This window comes from Bubalus bubalis, chromosome 14 (genome assembly GCF_019923935.1).
Source record: "Bubalus bubalis isolate 160015118507 breed Murrah chromosome 14, NDDB_SH_1, whole genome shotgun sequence".
NCBI lineage: Eukaryota > Metazoa > Chordata > Mammalia > Artiodactyla > Bovidae > Bubalus > Bubalus bubalis.
This window is the reverse complement of record NC_059170.1, coordinates 30,323,759-30,344,874: the sequence shown is the minus strand read 5'-3', so window position 1 is coordinate 30,344,874 and position 21,116 is coordinate 30,323,759. Positions and strand designations below refer to the sequence as shown.

The following is a 21,116-nucleotide window of genomic DNA, read 5'->3' as shown; positions in this document are numbered from 1 at the left end:
CATATATATACATATATATATGTATATATATATATATGTGCATATATACCACATCTTTCTTATCCATTCATCTGTTGATAAGTTACTTCCATATATCAGATTTTATAAACAATGCTGCTATGAACATTGGGGGTGCATGTATCTTTCCCAATTAGTATTTTTTTTTCCATTTAGATAGAATGGAAGTGTTGGGTTATATTGTAGTTCTATTTTTATTTTTTTGAGGAATCTTCATACTGGTTTTCATAATGGCTGCATCAATTTACAATCCTACCAAGAGTGTATTATGATTCCCTTTTCTCCACATCCTCACCAGCATTTGTTATTTGTAGAATTTTTGGTGATGGATATTTTGACAGGTATAAGTAGGCATTTGCAGTTTTAATTTGCATTTCTCTCTGGTGATTAGCAAAGTTGAGCATCTTTTCATGTACCTGTTGGCCATCTGTATGTCTTCTTTGGAAAAATGTCTGCTCGGATTTTCTGTCCATCTTTTAATTAGGTTGTTTGTTTTTTTATATTGAGCTGTATGATCTCATATTTTGGATACTGTGCATATGTTCGTCACTCAGTCATGTCCTACTTTTTGCAACCCATGGACTGTAGCCTGCCAGGCTCCTCTATCGATGGGATTCTCCAGACCAGAACACTGGAATGGGTAGCCTTTCCCTTCTCCAGGGGATCTTTCCAACCTAGGAATCGAACCCAGGTCTCTGGCATTGCAGGTGGATTCTTTACCAGCTGAGCCACCAGGGAAGCCCATATTTTGGATATTAACTACGTATTAAATACAGATTAAAAACTCCTATTGGTCTTATTATTTGCAAATATTTTGCTCCATTTTAGGTTATCCTTTTGTTTTGTCAATAATTTCCTTTGCTGTGAAAAAGCTTTTAATTTTATTTAGGACTCAATTTTTTTTAATTTTTGCTTTTGTTTCTTTTCCTTAAGGATACAGATCCATAAGATATTGCTTCAATTTATGTCAAAGAGAGTACTATATTCTCCTCTAGGAATTTTATTATTTCAGATTTTACATTTAGTTCTTTAATCCATTTTGAGTTTATTTGTGTATGTGGTATGAAGGAATGTTCTAATTTCATTCTTTCATATGTAGCTATCCAATTTTCCCAGTACCATCTATTGAAGAGACTGTCTTTTCTCTACTGTGTATTCTTGCATTCTTTGTCATAGATTACTTGACCACAGTGCGTAGTTTTATCTCTAGTCTCTCTATTCCATTTCATTGATCTATGCATTTGTTTTATGCCATTACCACGCTGCTTTGCTTATTGTCAATTTGTAATATAGTCTGAAGAGGAAAAGCATGATACCTCCAGCTTTGTTCTTTTTTCTCAAGATTGCTTTGGAAATTCAGGATCTATTTGGTTCCATATAAATTTTAGGACAATTTTTCTATGTCTGTGAAAAATGTCATAGATATTTTGATAAGGATTGCATTAAATCTGTAGATTGTATTGGGTAGTATGGACATTTTAACAATATTAATTCTTATAATATAAGAACATGGGATATCTTTCCATTTCTTTGCATCATCTTCAATTTCCTTCCTCAGTGTTTTATAGATTTCAGAGTGAAGATCTTTCATCTCCTTGTATAAGTTTATTCCTAGGTATTACATTCTTTTTGATGATATTTTAAATGAGATTGTTTTCTTCTTTTCTCTTTCTGATAGTTCATTGTTGGTGTCTAGAAAAGCAAAAATATTTCTGCATGTTAATCTTGTATCCTGAAACTTTACTGGTACCTTTTTTAGTTCTAATAGTTTCTTTGTGGAGTCTTTAGGGTTTTGTCTATATAGTATTATGTCATTTGAAAATAATGACAATTTTTCTTTCTTTCCTTCTCATTTTAATGCCTTTTATTTCTTTTTCTTCTCCAATTGCTGTGGCTAGGACTTCCAATATTATGTTAAATAGAACTGGTAAGAATGGGAATCCTTGTCTTGTTCCTGAATTTAGTGGGAAGACTTTCAGCTTTTCACCATTGAGTATGATGTTAGCTGTGGGTTTGTCATAAATGGCGTTTATTTTGTTGAGATGTATTACCTCTATGCCAACTTTGATAAGAGCTTTTATCATAAATGGATGTTAAATTTTGTCAAAGGCTTTTTCTCTTCTGTTGAGATGATCATGGGATTTTTATCCTTTTTTTTATGTGGTATATTGCATTGATAGACTTGTGAATATTAAGCTATCCTCATATCCCTGGCATAAATACCACTTGATCATGGTATATGATCTTTCTAATATATTGTTGAATCATTTGCTAATATTTTGTTGAATATTTTTGTCTCTATATTTATCATGGATGTGGGACTGTAATTTTCTTTTATGTACTGTGTTTGTTGCGTTTTGCTGTCAAGGGTATTGTGCCACATAGAATGAATTTAAAAGTATTCCATCCTCTTTAATCTTTGGAATAGTTTGAGAAGGATAGCATTAGCTCTTCTTTATATTTTTGATGGAAATCCCACGTGAAGCCATCTGGTCTTGGACTTTAGGTATGCTGTGAGTTTTAAAATTACAAAGCCAATTTCACTACCCATGATCAGTGCTCAGATTATCTATTTCTTCCTGATTCAGTCTTGGAAGGTTGTATGCCTCTAGAAATTTGTCACTTTCTTCTAGATTGTCTAATTTGTTGGCATATAACTGTTCATAATATTACCATGATGCCGGGGTCCAGCCCGAGCAGGATCCAGGGGTACCCTCGGGAAGGATGGCGTTGGTGATAGAGATGACACGGGTCTTATAATGGATTGGGACCTGGTGGTCTGGGGTCAAAATGAAAATAAAAATAAAGAGAAAGAATAAGGGAGAGAGAAAGAAGCTGATGTTCCTTGGTTTACACAGAAAGCCAATAAAGCCCCTGGCATGGGACTTGCTCTGTTCACGGAGGCCACAGGCGCCCTCTCGGTGGGGTGAAGATGCAGGGCGCCTTCTCCCCTGGGTGAAGACACAGGGCGCCTTCCCAATTGGGTCTTAGAAGCCTGGGCAAAAAAGTGAACTCACAGAGCATCTGTGCTCCAAGGAGTCAGTCTGAAAAAAGAAGAGAGAGAGAAAGAAAGAGAAAGAAAGACATAGAGACCAGAGCTCTGGTGAAGTGGGATCCTCAGCTCTATTTTCAAAAGGAACTTTTATACTCTGAGTTACACATTTCTCAAAGTAAAAGATACAGAGTCAGCTCAACATTCCATCAATTTTACCCTTATCGAAACCAGGACATTTTCTGTACACCTTTTCATAAACAAAGGTCTTATGTTATGTCTGGCCCTGTGGCCTGTTAACATTTCATGACTCTTTTCTGATAAAGGTTGATCAGCCAGAAAACTTGTTTTCCCTTAAAGTGTTTTTTCTTTATTTCTCCCAGCCTCAGAAAGTACTAAATAAAGTTACATTCTCATGGAGCAAAGGTGCAGTGGGTCACAACAAAGAAAGAACTTATTAGCTCAAAGGTCTGATGTGGTTAATACCAAGGCTATTACTTGTTTTTCTTACATTCCAACTACATTAACTAATGCACTCCAAGGTGCACAATAGATAAGGGATATGGGAACTTGGCAGCAAGCATTGGCCTAATAATGAAGCCCTTTACCAGTACTATTCTAATAATTTTTCTTCCCTCAAAGGGCTCTATGCTCATTAGGACTTTTAGAATGCTTAGGCTTCCCGTGCCTTTCATGGTTGGGGAGTTGTGAGCAATTATGTACGTTAGTTGCAAGAGTATGGATAAACCTGCCAAGCAAGCTAAAATAGCAACGGAGGGGTTAAAGTAAAAATGCTCCTTTAAAGCCCAGGAGACTCATTAACTAGAGCCCTAAGTTGATTTTCTTCAGAGAAAGGTGGTCAGGGATAGCCCCCTGTAAATGTCAGAAGAGTTGGTGAAAGGTATAATGTAATAAACAACAGACAGATTTTGGTATTGGGGTAGATGCTCGAGCAGGTCCAGGGAATCCCTCGAGTCCTGATCCACCTTAGCCTGTCAGGTCTTCTCCGCATGACCTTTGTCATGGGTGGGATCTCCCGTGGTTGTCCCCAGCACCATGATATTTTGTATCTCTGTGATATCAGTTATTATTTCTCTTTCATCATTTCTTTCTTTTTTCTGCTCCTTTAAGTTTTTTTCCTTTTGTTTTTATTACAAATAGTATTAAAATAAAAGATTTACATGAATTTATCAGGCTTTAGGTGTTTTGAAAATCTTTTTCATCATTTCTTATTTTGTTTATTTCGGTTGTTATCTTTTATACTTTTAAGCCTGGCTCAAGGTTTATCAATTTCGTTAGTCTTTTCAAAAAATCAACTGTAGTTTTCATTTATCTTTTCTATTGTTTTCTGTCTCTATTTTCTTTATATTCTCTCTGATCTTTATTACTTTTTTCATCCTGCTGAATTTTGCCTTTGTTCTCCTTTTTCTAATTCCTTTAAATGGTAGGTGAGGTTGTTTATTTGAGGTTTTTCTTGTTTCTTGATGTAGGCCTGTATCACTATAAACTTCCCTCTTCAAACTATTTTAGCTACAATCCATAGATTTTGAAAAATTGCATTTTTGTTTTCATTTGTCTCATGAAATTTTTCAATTTCCTCTTTGATTTCTTTATTGACCCATTGACTTTTTTCATTGCATAATATATTTTTTTCAAAATTTTTATTTATTTAATTTTAATTGGAGAATAATTACTTTACAAAATTGTGATGGTTTTTGCTATATATCAACATGAATCAGCCATAGGTATACATGCGTCCCCCCAATCTGAGCCACCCTCCCACCTCCTCCCCACCTTATCCCTTTAGGTTGTGCCAGAGCACCGGCTTTGAGTGCCCTGCTTCATGCATTGAACTTGCATTGGTCATCTATTTTACATATGGTAATACACATGTTTCAATGCTATTCTCTCAAATCATCCCACCCTCGCCTTCTCTCACTAAGTCCAAAAGTCTATTCTTTACATCTGTGTCTCCTTTGCTGCCCTGCATGTAGGATCGTTGGCACCATCTTTCTAAATTCCATATATATGCATTAATATACAGTGTTTGTCTTTTTCTTTCTGACTACTTCACTCTGTATAATAGACTCCAGATTCATCCACCTCATTAGAACTGACTCAAATGCATCCCTTTTATAGCAGAGTAGTATTCCAGTGTGTATAGGTACCACAACTTCCTATCCATTCATCTGCCAATGGACATTTAGGTTACTTATGTCCATGTCCCAGCTATTGTAAATAGTGCTGCAATGAACATTGGGGTACATGTGTCTCTTTCTTTTTTTATTTTTCCAGCTTTACTGAAATATAATTGGCATATAACACTGTATAAATTTAAGATATACAATATGTTGATTTGACACATTTATATTTTTCAAAATTATTACCATTTTAGTGTTAGCTGACATCTCCATCATGTCGCATAATTACCATTTCTTTTTCTGGTCAGAACATTTGATCTATCCTCTATCCTCTTAGCAACTTCCCTGATAGCTTCCCTGATAGCTCAGTTGGTAAAGAATCTGCCTGCAATGCAGGGGACCCTATTTGATTCCTGTTTCAAGAAGATCCCCTGGAGAAGGGAAAAGCTAGCTACTCCAGTATTCTGGCCTGGAGAATTCCATGGACTATAGTCCATGGAGTCACAAAGAGTCGGACACGACTGAGTGACTTTCACTTCACTTCTTAGCAACTTTCAGGTACAAGGTACAATACCATCAACTATAATCACCTTGCTGTGAAATAGATCCCAAGAATTCTGGTTTCCTCAGGGTATACACCCAGCAGTGGGATTTTGCTGGGTCATATGGCAGTTCTATTTCCAGGGTGTTTTGTGTGTGTGTGTGTGTGTGAACCAAAAAATGATTTTTTTAAAAAAAATTTCAAGAGAAAAGCACCAGATTATTGTTTTCTTCTCGGGATGGAAAGAGGAGTGGATCAGAAAGCTCACTGCGTGCTTTTTAAAGTGCTTTCTCACTGAACATTGAGGCTGCAAGTCTGAAAAAAAAAAAAAGTCATTGAAACATGTGCGATTGACTATTCTTTGCCTGACACTTAGTGGTAACTTGGAAGAACTGCAGTTTTGACCTGTGGGAGGGAGCTCCATGGGAAACCACAGGGAAGAGAAAAGGCTTTGGGTTTGTTCTCTGCATTCACAGGAACCTGAATGGATCACCAAGAACTGACCCTGGAAACCTGGAAGGTGGGCTGTGGACACAGAGCCTACCAATAATCTGATTCCCTGTCATGCTTCAAGAGAGACCCAAAAGTAGGAGACAGAAAAATGTGTTTTCATATTTGCTCTTTTAATATCATGTCACTTTCCTCAGCTCATGATTTTGTGAAGAAAATAATGAAAATCAACATAGAGCTTTGCAATGAAAAGAGATATTCAGGGCAAGAACTTAAAGAACAAACAACAGGGACTTTCCTGGTGGTCTAGTGGTTATGACTTCCCCTTCCAGAGCAAGGGGATGCAAATTTGGTCCCTGGTTGGAGAGCTAAGATCCCCCATGCCTCGGGAGCCTGAAAACCAAAACATAAAACAGAAAAAATATTGTAACAAATTTAATAAAGATTTTTTAAATGGTCCACATAAAAAAGATCTTTAAAAAAGAAACTAGTTAGGAATATAAGTGGGTATCAACTTTCTGGAATCCTGTTTGGCAAGCTGTATAAAATTGTTTTTTGAAGTATTGCCTCCTTTCTTGTCATGGACTGAATGTTTGTGTCCTCTCCCCACCCCTCATGCTTTAGCCCTTCATCAGATTTACAGGTTGAAGCCTCATCCCCAGTGTAATGATATTTGGGGATGGAGTTATTATATTCCTAGTTTTTTAAAGAACCTCCACATTGTTCTCCATAGTGGCAGTACCAGTTTGCATTCCCACCAACAGTGTAAGAGGGTTTACTTTTCTCCACACACTGTCTAGCATTTATTGTTTGTAGACTTTTTGATGTTGGCCAGTCTGACTGGTGTGAGATGATACCTCATTATGGTTTTTATTTGCATTTCTCTAATAATGAGCAAGGTTGAGCATCTTTTCATGTGTTTATTAGCCATCTGTATATCTTCTTTGATGAAATATCTGTTTAGGTCTTTTGCCCACTTTTTGTTGTGTTGTTCATTTTTCTGGTATTTAACTGCATGAATATTTTGGAGGTTAATTCTTTGTCAGTTGTTTCATTTGCTGTTATTTTCTCTCATTCTGAGGGCATTCGTTTAACCTTGCTTATAGTTTCCTTCATTGTGCAAAAGCTTTTAAGTTTAATTAGATCCCATTTGTTTATTTTTGTTTTTATTTCCATTACTCTGGGAGGTGGATCACAGAGGATCTTGTTGTGATTTATGTTGGAGGGTGTTTTATGTTTTCCTTTGAAGTGAAGTGAAGTGAAGTCGCTCAGTCGTGTCTGACTCTTTGCGACCCCGTGGACCGTAGCCTACCAGGATTCTCCATCCATGGGATTCTCCAGGCAAGAATACTGGAGTGGGTTACCATTCCCTTCTCCAGGGGATCTTCCCGACCCAGGGATTGAACCCAGGTCTCCTAAATTGGAGGCAGACACTTCAACCTCTGAGCCACCAGGGAGGCCCATGTTTTTCTTTAAGAGTTGGAAATCAGAGAAATTAAGGAAATAATCCCATTCATCATTGCAACAAAAACAATAAAATACTTAGGAACAAATTTACATGAAGAAACAAAAGACCTGTATATACAGAACTGTAAAACATGATGAAAGGATTTTCCAGGCAAGAATACTGGAGTGGGGTGCCACTGCCTTCTCCAGGGGAACTTCCCGACCCAGGGATCGAACCCAGGTCTGCCGCATTGTAGGCAGACGCTTTACCGTCTGAGCCACAAGGGAAGCCCGAAAGAAATCAAAGATGGCACAAATAGATGGAGAAATATACCATTTTCTTGGATTGGAAGAATCAATATAGTGAAAATGAGTATACTACTCAAAACAATCTATAGATTCAGTGCTGCTGCTGCTGCTGCTGCTAAGTCGCTTCAGTCGTGTCTGACTCTGTGCGACCCCATAGATGGCAGCCCACCAGGCTCCCCCGTCCCTGGGAATCTCCAGGCAAGAACACTGGAGTGGGTTGCCACTTCCTTCTCCAGTGTATGAAAGTGAAAAGTGAAAGTGAAGTTGCTCATTCGTGTCTGACTCTTAGCAACCCCATGGACCACAGCCTACCAGGCTCCTCTGTCCATGGGATTTTCCAGGCAAGAGTACAATCCCTATCAAACTACCAAATATATTTTTCGCAGAAACTAAAACAAATAATTTCACAATATGTATGGAAACACAAAAGACCCTGAATAGCCAAAGCAATCCTGAGAAAGAAGAATGGAACTGGAGGAATCAACCTGCCTGACTTCAGACTATACTACAAAACTACAGTCATCAAGACAGTATGATATTGTCACAAAGACAGAAATATAGATCAGTGGAGCAAAATAGAAAGCCCAGAGATAAATCCACCCACCTATGGACATCTTATCTTTGACAAAGGCAGCAAAAATATAAAATGGAGAAAAGACAGTCTCTTCAACAAGTGGTGCTGGGAAAACTGGTCAACTAGGTGTAAAAGAATGAAAACTATAATACTTTCTAACACCATTCACAAAAATAAACTCATAATGGGTTTAAGAGGGTTAAATGTAAGACCAGAAAGTCTTGTTCATGGTATCTTTAAATATTACTAATACTGCTTTCAGTAGTTTTGTCTAATGATTGTAATTGACGTATATCATAAATGTTATTCCAGCAAGCTACAAAACTCTTACCATTGCTAAGAGTTCTTGTTGTTCAGTTGCTGAGTCATGTCGAACAATTTGTGACTCCATGGGCTGCAGCACATCAGGATTCTCTGTTCTTCACTGTCTCCCACAGTTGGCTCAAACTCATATCCATTGAGTCATTGACGCCATCCAACCATCTCATCCTCTGTTGCCCACTTTTCCTCCTGCCCTCTGTCTTTCCCAGTGTTGGCTCTTTGCATCAGATGGCCAAAGGACTGGAGCTTCAGCTTTAGCATCAGTCCTTCCAATGAATATTCAGGGTTGATTTCCTTTAGGATTGACTGATTTGATCTCCTTGCAGTCAAAGGAATTCTCGAAAGTCTTCTCTAGCATCACAGTTCAAAAGCATCGATTCTTCAGTGCTCAGTCTTCTTTATGGTCCAACTCTCATATTCATATGTAACCACAGGAAAAACCATAGCTTTGACTAGAAAGACTTTTGTCAGTAAAGTGATGTCTCTGAACTTTTAATACACTGTCTAGGTTTGTCATAGCTTTTCTTCCAAGGAGCAAGCATCTTTAAGTTTCATGGCTGTGGTCACTGTCTGCTGTGATTTTGGAGCCCCTAAAAATAAAGTCTGTTACTACTTCCATTTTTTCCCCATCTATTTGCCATGAAGTGATGTGATGGGATGCCATTATCTTGGTTTTCTGAATGCTGAGTTTTAAGCCAGGTTTTTCACTTTCCTCTTTCACCTTCATCAAGATGCTCTTTAGTTTCTTTCTTTCTGCCCTTAGGGTGCTATCTTCTGCATATCTGAAGTTGTTGATATTTCTCCCAGCAATCTTGATTCCAGCTTGTGATTCATACAGCCTGACGAACAGCAAAGGCATGAAAAAAAAAAAAAAATAGTGTAACTCTGTTAACATTAACCCAATCATCCAGCTTAGTTTTATCTTTCATAATGATTCATATGCAAATTTTTTATGTGTCAAACATTTCTAAGTTCTCCATATGAGAACTAGAGCCTCCCTAAGTGAAAGAAAGAAAGTGAAGTCGTTCAGTCATGCCCGACTCTTTGAGACCCCATGGATAGTAGCCTGCACCAAGTTCCTTTGTCCATGGGATTTTCAAGGCAAGAGTACTGGAGTGGGTTTCCATTTCCTTCTCCAGGGAATCTTCCCAACCCAGGGATCAAACCCAGGTCTCTCACATTATAGACAGATGCTTTACCATCTGAGCCACCAGGGAAGAGCCTCCCTAACCTCCTGCCAGTTTCCACCTCTGAGAGAAAACCACTTTCAATTCTTTTAACTGATTATTAGATTTTAGTGCCAAATATCATATAGCATGGGTTTCTCAGGTGGTGCTAGTGGTAAGGAATCTGCCTGCTAATGCAGGTGACATAAGAGATATGGGTTCGATCCCTGGGTTGTGAAGATCCCCTGGAGGAGGGCACGGCAACCCACTCCAGTATTCTTGCCTAGAGAATCCCCATGGACAGAGGAGCCAGTCTCAGTCCATAGGGTCGCAGAGAGTTTAACACCACTGAAGTGACTGAGGATGCACACACATGTCATATGGCATGCTTCTATAGCAACTTTTTGTTTTCTCACACTTAGGCATTATTTGGAGATCAGCCCTGGGTGTTCTTTGGAAGGAATGATGCTAAAGCTGAAACTCCAGTACTTTGGCCACCTCATGCGAAGAGTTGACTCATTGGAAAAGACTCTAATGCTGAGAGGGATTGGGGGCAGGAGGAGAAGGGGACGACAGAGGATGAAATGGCTGGATGGCATCACCGACTCGATGGACGTGAGTCTGAGTGAACTTGGGGAGATGGTGATGGACAGGGAGGCCTGGCATGCTGCGATTCATGGGGTCACAAAGAGTCAAACACGACTGAGCAACTGAACTGAACTTAACTGAAGCATTATTTATGGACATGACTCTATGGAAGATGAGTATGTAATGTTTTGTTACTCCTGACTTCATGCCACACAGATGCATCTGATTCCTCATCACAAATCTGTATGAAAGTCAAGAAGCAACAGTTAGAACTGGACATGGAACAACAGACTGGTTCCAAATTGGGAAATGAGTACGTCAAGGCTGTATATTGTCACCCTGCTTATTTAACTTATATGCAGAGTACACCATGCAAATGCCAGGCTGGATGAAGCCCAAGCTGGAATCAAGATTGTCAGGAGAAATGTCAAAAACCTCAGATATGCAGATGACATCACCCTTATGGAAGAAAGAAGACCCAAAGAGCCTCTTGATGAAAGTGAAAGAGGAGAGTGAAAAAGTTGGCTTAAAACTCAACATTCATAAAACTAAGATCATGGCATCTGGTCCCATCACTTCATGGCAAATAGATGGGGAAACAATGGAAACAGTGGCTGACTTTATTTTTTGGGGCTCCAAAATCACTGCAGATGGTGATTGCAGCCATGAAATTAAAAGACACTTGCTCCTCGGAAGAAAAGCTATGACCAACCTAGACAGAATATTAAAAAGCAGAGACATGTCTTTGCCAGAAAAGGTCCATCTAGTCAAAGCTATGGTTTTTTCCAGTAGTCATGTATATATGTGAGAGATGGACTACAAAGAAAGCTGAGCCCTGAAGAACTGATGCTTTTGAACTGTGGTGTTGGCGAAGACTCTTGAGAGTCCCTTGGACTGCATGGAGATCCAACCAGTCCATATTAAAGGAAATCAGTACTGAATATTCATTGGAAGGACTAATGCTGAAGCTGAAACTTCAATACTTTGGCCACCTGATGCAAAGAACTGACTCATTGGAAAAGACCCTGATGCTGGGAAAGATTGAAGGTGGGAGGAAAAGGGGAATGACAGAGGACAAGATGGTTGGATGGCATCACGAACTCGATGGACAAGCTCCAGGAGTTGATGATGGACAGGGAGGCCTGGCGTGCTGCAGTCTCTGGGGTCGCAGAGAGTTGGACATGACTGAGCGACTGAACTGAACTGAACTGAGTATAATTTTGAATAACAGTAGTGTCTATGCTATGTTATTATGACTGAGGTTGCTATTTATAGCTGACTTGGTAACATTCCTGGTTTTGGCTTGTGTTGATCCTCTCATCTGTGTGTTTGTATAACCAGCACCATGATCAGCATCACATGACCACACAGTCTCTCACATGATAGCCCTTTACAATGACATATGTCCCCACCAAACCAAACCTCTGGCAAATGCCATTGTATTTTCTTTCCATATAATTTCAAGTATGCTATATCAGTGGAATTCATATTTTGAGATTGGCTTTATGTACTCAACCTAATACCTTCAAGAAACTTACAATTGTTGCACACACACATATATAAAGCTCATCCTTTGGGCTGTTGAATAGTATTTCCTATTATGGATGCAGTTTGTTAAACTGTACACATATTGGTAGATATTTTTTTTTCCAAGTTTTTGCTTTATAGAAAAATCCTCTATAACATTCATGCACAGGTTTTGTGTGGAGGTAGTTTTCATTTTTCTGAATACATGTCTGGGAGCATAATTTCTGGGTCATATAATGAACTTCCTTTTGTGAAAGAAGTAAGAAGTTATTCCTTTTTTGGAGGCAGGTCATACAAGTTCTGAGGTCCACATTGTGCTGTGAAATTGGCTAAGTTTTACAAATTACATCTTTAAAGGATTGGAGTAGGAAATAATTACAGGAGCAGATCTGCTTCCATTCCACAGGGTTGAGAGGCCCTGGAGAAACTTCTTTTGGATGAGGCAGGTGTAGAATCAGACTATAAGCCAGCTACATCCTAGGGTCCTGGAGTTGGTACTTTGGGACAAGCCCACAGCCACAGATTCTTCCTGGGGTCTGTGAGTTTGCCTAGGGCTCCCAAACTGGGGTTCACCATGAGTGAGGTCAGGGACCCAATGGAGAGAACAGTGGCCCCAAGTTCTAGCCAAATGAGGAGCAAGTTTATTTCTATTAGGCTTGTTCAATCTCTCTGAAAACATAAGATAGGTAACTCCTCACTCTCCATGAGCCTTCTTTGTCTGAATTCTATTTCACCATCAGAAGCAGAAACTGTCTAGGAAGCAGAAACTGTCTAGAATGCAGAAGCAGATTACAATTTCACAAACATTTCACATCATCATAGGCACTTCCTCTTACATCATGGGAGGTGGGGCTTCTCTCCTCTCTACCAAGCATAGATGTTCTGGTTTTCCCTAGGACACATTTGGACACAGCAGGCTCCTCAGGCCTCTATGATGCCCATCCCTGCCTTCTGGGTCCACCCTCCTCCTCTTTGCCTGCTGCTGACTCTGCTGCTGGGACTCACAGGTAAGTATTCCTTTGGGTAGAATCTCCTTTTTCCTGCCCTCTGGACCTTACACTGCCCCAGTACTTTTAGGGTCTCCATGTAAACATGAGTGCTCAATCCATGCTACAGAAGTCCAAGGGGGTAGACATTATCTGAGAGCATAAAATCAGGGATCTGAGTGTTTTCTCTGTGGATCCATCACCTGCAGCCTATTACCAGAGGCTTCCAAACAGATACTTCAAACACCAACCACGACAGATTTGTGCATAGTATCTAATTCTCACAATGTTCCAGTGTGATGACTATTAACAGTGAACTGCAGATGGGGAAATTGAGGCAGAGAGTAACTTGACCAATGTCACAATGTCATCTAAGGCAGTAGAGCACAGGATTAAAATCCAGGATGTTCAGCTGCAGAATTGATTCTTTGAGCCATGTTGTGCTGCTCAGCTTCTCAGAGGAGCCTAATTGCAGAAAAATCAGAAAACAGAGAAGTAAATAATAGGTAAGTCATCACACACCATGCTACTCATTTAAAAATCTTGCAGTGTGTACTCCCAAACTTTTGTCAGTGATGTGTTAAATGGTTCCTATCTGCTAATTTTTTTTTGAAACTGGGCTTTAAACATCTGTTATAATTCTGTTTGATCCTCAAAACAGCCTGTACACTATCATGCTAGGCTACACTTTAATACATGTTTGTGGATGCATGTATTTATATATGTATATGTTTATGTATGTGAATGAGTGGGTATGAGGAAGTGTTCTCAGAAATGAGATCTCAAAAAGACTTCCTTATTTTTCCCATGAATCATTTTTCACTCTACATGAAATGACATAGACAGATAATTAGTTTCTGCTGTCTTTCAGCAACAACTCTCCTTTTAACTTCTCTATATGTTTATCCCTTGGAAAAGTGAAAGTGTTAGTTGCTCAGTTGGGTCTGACTCTCTGCGACACTATGGATTGTAGCCCACCAGGCTCCTCTGTCCATGGAATTCTCCAGGCAAGAATACTGGAATGGGTAGCCATGCCCTTCTCCAGGGCATCTTCCCAACCCAGGGATCGAACCCAGGTCTCCTTCATTCCAGGCAGGTTCTTTATCGTCTGAGCCACCAGGGCTTACCCTTCCTCAAATTCTTAAGAAAACTTGGTTCTTGGTAAATGGGTAGAATTTTGTGCGTACCCATCTTGGAGTCCCCTCTTTCGTGCTGGATAGGGGTGAGGAAGAAAGGAGGGGATTAAAGACACCAAGACTCTTGCCTATATGATCTATATACTCATATCCATATCTGTAATTATATTTATATCCATATTTATAAGAATCTATATCATCTAATGCTGGTTGAAGCCTGCAACCTCAGGAAATCTATTGAGTAATAACTATTCATTTTCTTGCACATTTGTCTTGTGCCAGACACTATTGGAAATGCTCACAGTTGTTTACTCATGTGATATCATACCCAAACTAGAGCCTCTGGTCACCCCTACCTTACAGAGAAGAAAACAGAGCAAGGAGAAGTTCAAGGTCACTCAGTGGTAAATGGTAGAGGTATGGTTTAAATTCAAGCAATCTGATACTAGAGCTCATGAGTTTAACCTTTGGTCTTCTTGATGCTGTGGCCCTGCTTCTATCTCACGATCATGAGATTTCAGCCACTTCTGTCAATAAGTTTGCAGAGCAGGGAGTGTGGGGAAGAGGGTTTGTGGTTTTCTTCTTCTGGGCTCTTCTGCTTCTTGCATACATACAAGTCACTTTTGTTTTCCCCAAGTCATATATTCATTCTGGCATTTGGTTGACAATACACTACTGAGGACATAGAAGCAACTAGAACATTTGAGGTTATGATATACATGCAAAAAAGAAGACGTAAAAATGGCTAGCACCTGGACAGTAGCTAGTAGAGATAAGAGGGAAAAAATTCAGGTTCTGGGTGCACACTGAAGAGGATTTTCTGATGCATAGGATGTGTGGTGGGAGGAAAGACTATGGCTTTGAGATTTGTGCATCTAGAAGAAGTATGGTGGCTCAGCTGAGATACAGAGGGTGGCAGGGGTTGGGAGGAGATTCAGTTTGGTTTCAGATGTTAACTGTGAGATATCTATTTCTATCCAAAGAACATGACAAGTGGATAGTTGGACAAGCAAGTTTAGAGGAAAGACCTGGGCCAAAGATGTAAATTAAAAAATTATTGATTTATGATTGTAGAGATTTTTTTTTCCTATTCCTTGATTCTCTGATCCCTCTTCTCTACTCCCTCCATTTCTCTCTCCAACTTTTTTTCATGTTTCTTCCCATTTTTGTCTTAGCAGTTCACCTTCCCCAACCTCAGTCTTCTTTTTCAGACTTTAAAAACTAAACCATTTGATGATGTTGGCACATCACAGGACCTTCCCTGTAATAGGATGCACTCTTGTTAGGAGGCATGCTGCTGCTGCTGCTAAGTCACTTCAGTCGTGTCCAACTCTGTGTGACCCCATAGACGGCAGCCCACCAGGCTCCCCCACCAGTCCCTGGGATTCTCCAGGCAAGAACATTGGAGTGGGTTGCCATTTCCTTCTCCAATGCATGAAAGTGAAAAGTGAAAGTGAAGTCGCTCAGTCATGTCTGACTCTTGGCGACCCCATGGACTGCCGCCCTCCAGGCTCCTCCGACCATGGAATTTTCCAGGCAAGAGTACTGGAGTGGGGTGAGTGGGTCATTGCCTTCTCCGATTAGGAGGCATAATTGGTTACAAATAGTGCTTAAGCAAAAGTCACTCAGTTGTGTCCGACTCTTTGCAACCCCATGGACTATACAGTCTATGGAGTTCTCCAGGCCAGAACACTGGAGTGGGTAGCCTTTCCCTTCTTCAGGGAATCTTCCCAACCCAGGTCTCCTGAATTGCAGGCAGATTCTTTACCAGTTGAGCTATGAGGGAAGCCCCAAATAGTGCTTAGTGGGTGGATTTATCAGTTCACACTCTGCTCAGGTGAACCACGCATGTTCTCCCTAAAGAGTAGGGAAGAAATAGAAAAAAAAAAAAAAAAAAAAACAAAACAGGATTTGTTTGTGGCATCAAAACAACTTGTTCTTTTGATTTACATCCCAGCAATTAGGCTTATGCATGTTTAATAGGATATTTCAGATAAGAAAGAATGTGTTTGTATTTCTCCGTATCTCCTGAAACTAGATAGTCAGTGAGGCAATGAAATTAACCTGGAAAATTTGTTCAGTTCAGTTCAGTTCAGTCGCTCAGTCATGACCGACTCTTTGCGACCCCATGAATTGCAGCACGCCAGGCCTCCCTGTCCATCACCAACTCCCGGAGTTCACTCAGACTCACGTCCATTGAGTCAGCAATGCCATCCAGCCATCTCATCCTCTGTCGTCCCCTTCTCCTCCGGTCCCCAATCCCTCCCAGTATCAGAGTCTTTTCCAATGAGTCAACTCTTCACATAAGGTGGCCAAAGTACTGGAGTTTCAGCTTAAGCATCATTCCCTCCAAAGAAATCCCAGGGCTGATCTCCTTCAGAATGGACTGGTTGGATCTCCTTGCAGTCCAAGGGACTCTCAAGAATCTTCTCCAACACCACAGTTCAAAAGCATCAATTCTTTGGCATGACCCTTATTTTCAGTTTTTTTGTTTGTTTGTTTGTTTCATACATGATATTATACATGTTTCAATGTCATTCTCCCAAATCTTCCCACCCTCTCCCTCTCCAACAGAGTCCATAGGACTGTTCTATACATCAGTGTCTCTTTTGCTGTCTCGTAGCTATCCTAGAGGATATGTAGGGCTAGCCCACTGTGGTTTTAATTTGCATTTCCCAATTAGTAGTGATGTTGAGCACTGTTTTATATGCTTGTTGACTGTCTATATATATTCTTTGAAGAAATGCCTGTTCAATTTTTTTTATCATTTTTAAGTTGAGTTGTTTGTTATTTTGTTGCTAAATAGTAGGATTTCCCTTTACAGTTGCTTTCTGTGCATCTCACATGTATTTATATTATGTGTTTATGTTTTCATTTGTCTCCAGGCATTCTCTAATTCCCCTGGTGATTTCATCTTTTACCTACTGATTTTTTAAGAGAATGTTGTTTGATTTTTATGTATTGGTGAATATCTTATTTCTGTTTCTGTTATTGATCTAGTTTGAGTTTTCAAACTGTTTGACTGGTGAGCTGCTTGAATAACCCTCATTCAGATTCCATTAATTTACCTCTTCATTCATTCTGCGTGACAGTGACACATTCATAGATTTTTGTTATGGCAACTGGTTTCTGTAACTGTCAGGACAGATATGTGTGATAGATAGAAAATAATCCCCCAACATAGGAGGAGCAATCAAAATTGTGAAGTAGGAGAAGCTCACCTTCTCCCACAAATAATTCAAAAATACATTTACAAACAGAACAATATTTACTGAGCACTGGCAGAACTTAGACTTTTGAAATGGCAGGAAAATCTCCATGCAACCGGATAGGACAAAAGAAAAAAAGAAGAAAGTAAGACAGGAATCAGGAGGGGACCTGCACACCTTGGGGGGAACTGTGAAAGAGACAGGTTCCTGCACTCTAGGAAGTCTCCTCACCAGTAGGGATATAAGCTGGGACAGAGGGGGAGCTTCAGAGTCTCAGAGGAGAATACAACACCTAGTTTGCAATAGCTAGACCAGACAGAGACTTGCACAGATGGTCAGTGCCATTGATCAGCACTCCCCAGCCTGAGAAAATAATGGGCCCATTGGGTGGGAGCTGGGTGATTGTAGCTCAGGATTCAGAGATCAGACCCTGGCAAAGGATTGTGTGGAAATAGCCTGAAGGTGCAGGAGCCTGACATGACCTCACCTGAGAGTGTATTGTTTGGGGGGTGTGCAAGGGGAGGGGTAGGACCCACCATTTTCTCTGCTCTCAGGTGGCAAGATGCTGCCTACACAGCTCCAGGAGGTATCACCAGTCACTCCTGCCAACCCCTTGTTTAGAAGCAGTTGCACTCAGGAGGGCACTGTTGTGCCCTGGGGCTACAGGAATGGTCGAGAGCTATGTCCACTCCTATAATGAGCTCCAAAGGCGTGTGTGAGTGACCACCACTACCACGAACCCAAGAACAAGGCACCAGCCACCACATCTACACACTCCCATCAAGGCAATAATGGTGAACATATGCTGAGGGAAGAGGTGGCAGGCATCTACGCTAAAAATGGCCTCTGCACCAAAAATATTAAACCCACACAAACTACACAGCGATGCTCCCACAATAAATAGTCCTTCAAGACCACAGTAGATATCTTTTCTACTAAACTTGTAGAATAAGAAAAGTATAGGTAAAATGAAGAAGCAAAGGAATCAATTCCAGTTAAAAGACCAAGAGAATTCCCCTGAAAGAACAAACAATGACAGACATTTTTAAACTAATAGACACTGATTTGAAAATGGAAATAATGAAAATACTAAAAGAATTAAGCAGGCTATCAACAGAAATGCAAAATATTGTAAAAAGGAACTAGAAAAATCATTTTCTGAGATGAAAAGTGAACTAAAGGCAATGAATAGCAGAAAAAATAATGCAGAAGAACAAAAAAGTGATCTGGAAGATAGAATAATGAAAATCACTGAGTCAGAAAAGTATACAGACATTCAAGCAAAAGGAAACCAAAGCAATAAAAAAAATATGAGACTTGTGGGATAACAAAAAGCTTGAAAACCTACACGTAATAGGGATTCCAGAAAGGAAAGAGAGAGAAAGGGGAGTCAGAAATTTGAAGAAATTATGGCTAGAAACTTCCCAAATCTAAAGAAGGAAACTGGTATTCAGGAACAGGAAGCTCAAAGGGTCCCAAATACCATAAACCCAAACAGATCTATACCAAGGCATATTAAAATAAAAATGGCAAAAGTTAGAGAATTCTAAAAGGTAGCAAGAGATAAACAAAGAGTTAACTACAAGGGAACCCTCAAAAGGCTATCAGCAGATTTCTCTACAGAAAGATTGCAGGCCAGAGAGGGTGGCAAGACATTGATTCAAAGTCCTAAAAGGGAAAAATCTGCAACCTAGGATCTTCTACCCACCAAGATATTTATTTAGAGTGGAAGGAGTGATAAAGAATTTTTCAGACAAGCAAAGCTAAAAGAAAACATCAATACTAAACCTATTCTAAAAGAAACATTGAAAAGTCTTCACTACCTAGAAAAGGAGTACAAACATATAGGAAAGAGAAAATCACAATTGAAAAACAGATTACCTAAATAAGCTAATACACATATTTTAAAATAAAAATTCTGTGGAAGTGATGATAAACACAGTGAACAGCAAAAGGATTAATATGAAGATGTAAAAGGGGACATCAGAATCATATTGATGAAATGTAGGGAAGGAGAGTAGGAAAATATACCTTTAAAAAATTTTCTAGAAAGTGTTTGAACCTATATGACTATCAGTCTAAGGCAAGTAGATATATGATGGGGTTAACATACTTGAGAAACATGATAAACACATATCAAAAACATACAATAGATTCACAAAAACCAAAAACATGTGTATAATATAAAAGAAAATCATCAAACCACAAAAGGGAAAAGAAAGAGACAATATAGAAATATAAAATCGATGGGAAAACAAGGCATAAATTAATAATAAATACATATTTATCAATAATTAATTTAAATATCTATGGAATGAATGCTCCAATCAAAAGACACAGAGTGGCATATTGGATTTTAAAAAGTAAAAGCCTACAGTATGCTGCCTTCAGGAGATTCACTTTAGGGCAAAGGATACACATCAATTGAGAGTAAGGGGATGGAAAAAGATAGTTCATGCAAACAGAAATGGCAAGAAAGCCGAGGTCACAATATTCATATCAGACAAAATAGACTTTTTTTTTCTTTTTTTTCAAAATAGACTTTAAAACAAAGGCCATAAAGATAAATAACAAGGCCACTATACATTGATAAAAGAATCAATATAAGAATAGGTTTTAATACTTATCAAAATATATGCACCTAATATACCAATCCTAAAGAAAGGCAATGCCAAAGAATGCTCAAACTACCGCACTCATCTCACAAGCTAGTAAAGTAATGCTCAAAATTCTTCAAGCCAGGCTTCAGCAATACATGAACCGTGAACTTCCAGATGTTCAAGCTGGTTTTAGAAAAGGCAGAGGAACCAGAAATCAATTTGCCAACATCCGCAGGCCATGTCAAGGCCATGGTTTTTCCTGTGGTCATGTATGGATGTGAGAGTTGGACTGTGAAGAAGGCTGAGCTCCGAAGAATTGATGCTTTTGAACTGTGGTGTTGGAGAAGACTCTTGAGAGTCCCTTGGACTGCAAGGAGATCCAACCAGTCCATTCTGAAGGAGATCAGCCCTGGGATTTCTTTGGAAGGAATGATGCTAAAGCTGAAACTCCAGTACTTTGGCCACCTCATGCGAAGTGTTGACTCTTTGGAAAAGACTCTGATGCTGGGAGGGATTGGGGGCAGGAGGAGAAGGGGAGGACAGAGGATGAGATGGCTGGATGGCATCACTGACCCAATGGACATGAGTCTAAGTGAACTCTGGGAGTTATGATGGACAGGGAGGCCTGGCGTGCTGCAATTCATGGGGTCGCAAAGAGTCAGACACGACTGAGCGACTGAACTGAACTGAACTGAATATAGGAGCACTGAAATACACAAAACACATAGTAACAGAAATAAAGGGAGAAGTTGATAGGAATAAAATAATCATAGGCTACATTAGCTCCCCACTGACATCAATGGATGGATATAGACAGAAAATCAATAAGGCAGCAGAGATCCTAAATGATATAATAGAACAGTTAGACTTCACTGATATTTTCAGGAGATTATAAAACTTTTTTTAAAAAAAACAGAAAACATTTGTTTCAAGTGTATATGAAACATTCTCTTGGACTGAGCACATATTGGGACACGAAACAGGTCTCAACAAATTTAAGAGTATAGAAATCTTTTCTGAGTACAGCAGCATGAAACTAGGAATGAGCCACAGAAAAAGAAGTGAGAAATTACATGGAGAACAAACTACATGCTAGTGACAAACCAACTGGG

At 39.5% G+C, this 21,116-nt stretch overlaps 1 protein-coding gene across 1 annotated transcript in view; it reads left to right on the top strand.

Annotated features, from left to right (window-relative positions):
- Positions 1–12,941: 12,941 nt before the first annotated feature.
- LOC102408791 (basement membrane-specific heparan sulfate proteoglycan core protein) overlaps positions 12,942–21,116 on the top strand; it is a 129,168-nt gene continuing 120,993 nt past the window's right edge. Inside the window, 1 exon segment of the mRNA XM_045162689.1 lies at positions 12,942–13,080. Within this exon segment, the coding sequence (XP_045018624.1) occupies positions 12,951–13,080 (130 nt within the window). The 5' untranslated portion in view covers positions 12,942–12,950.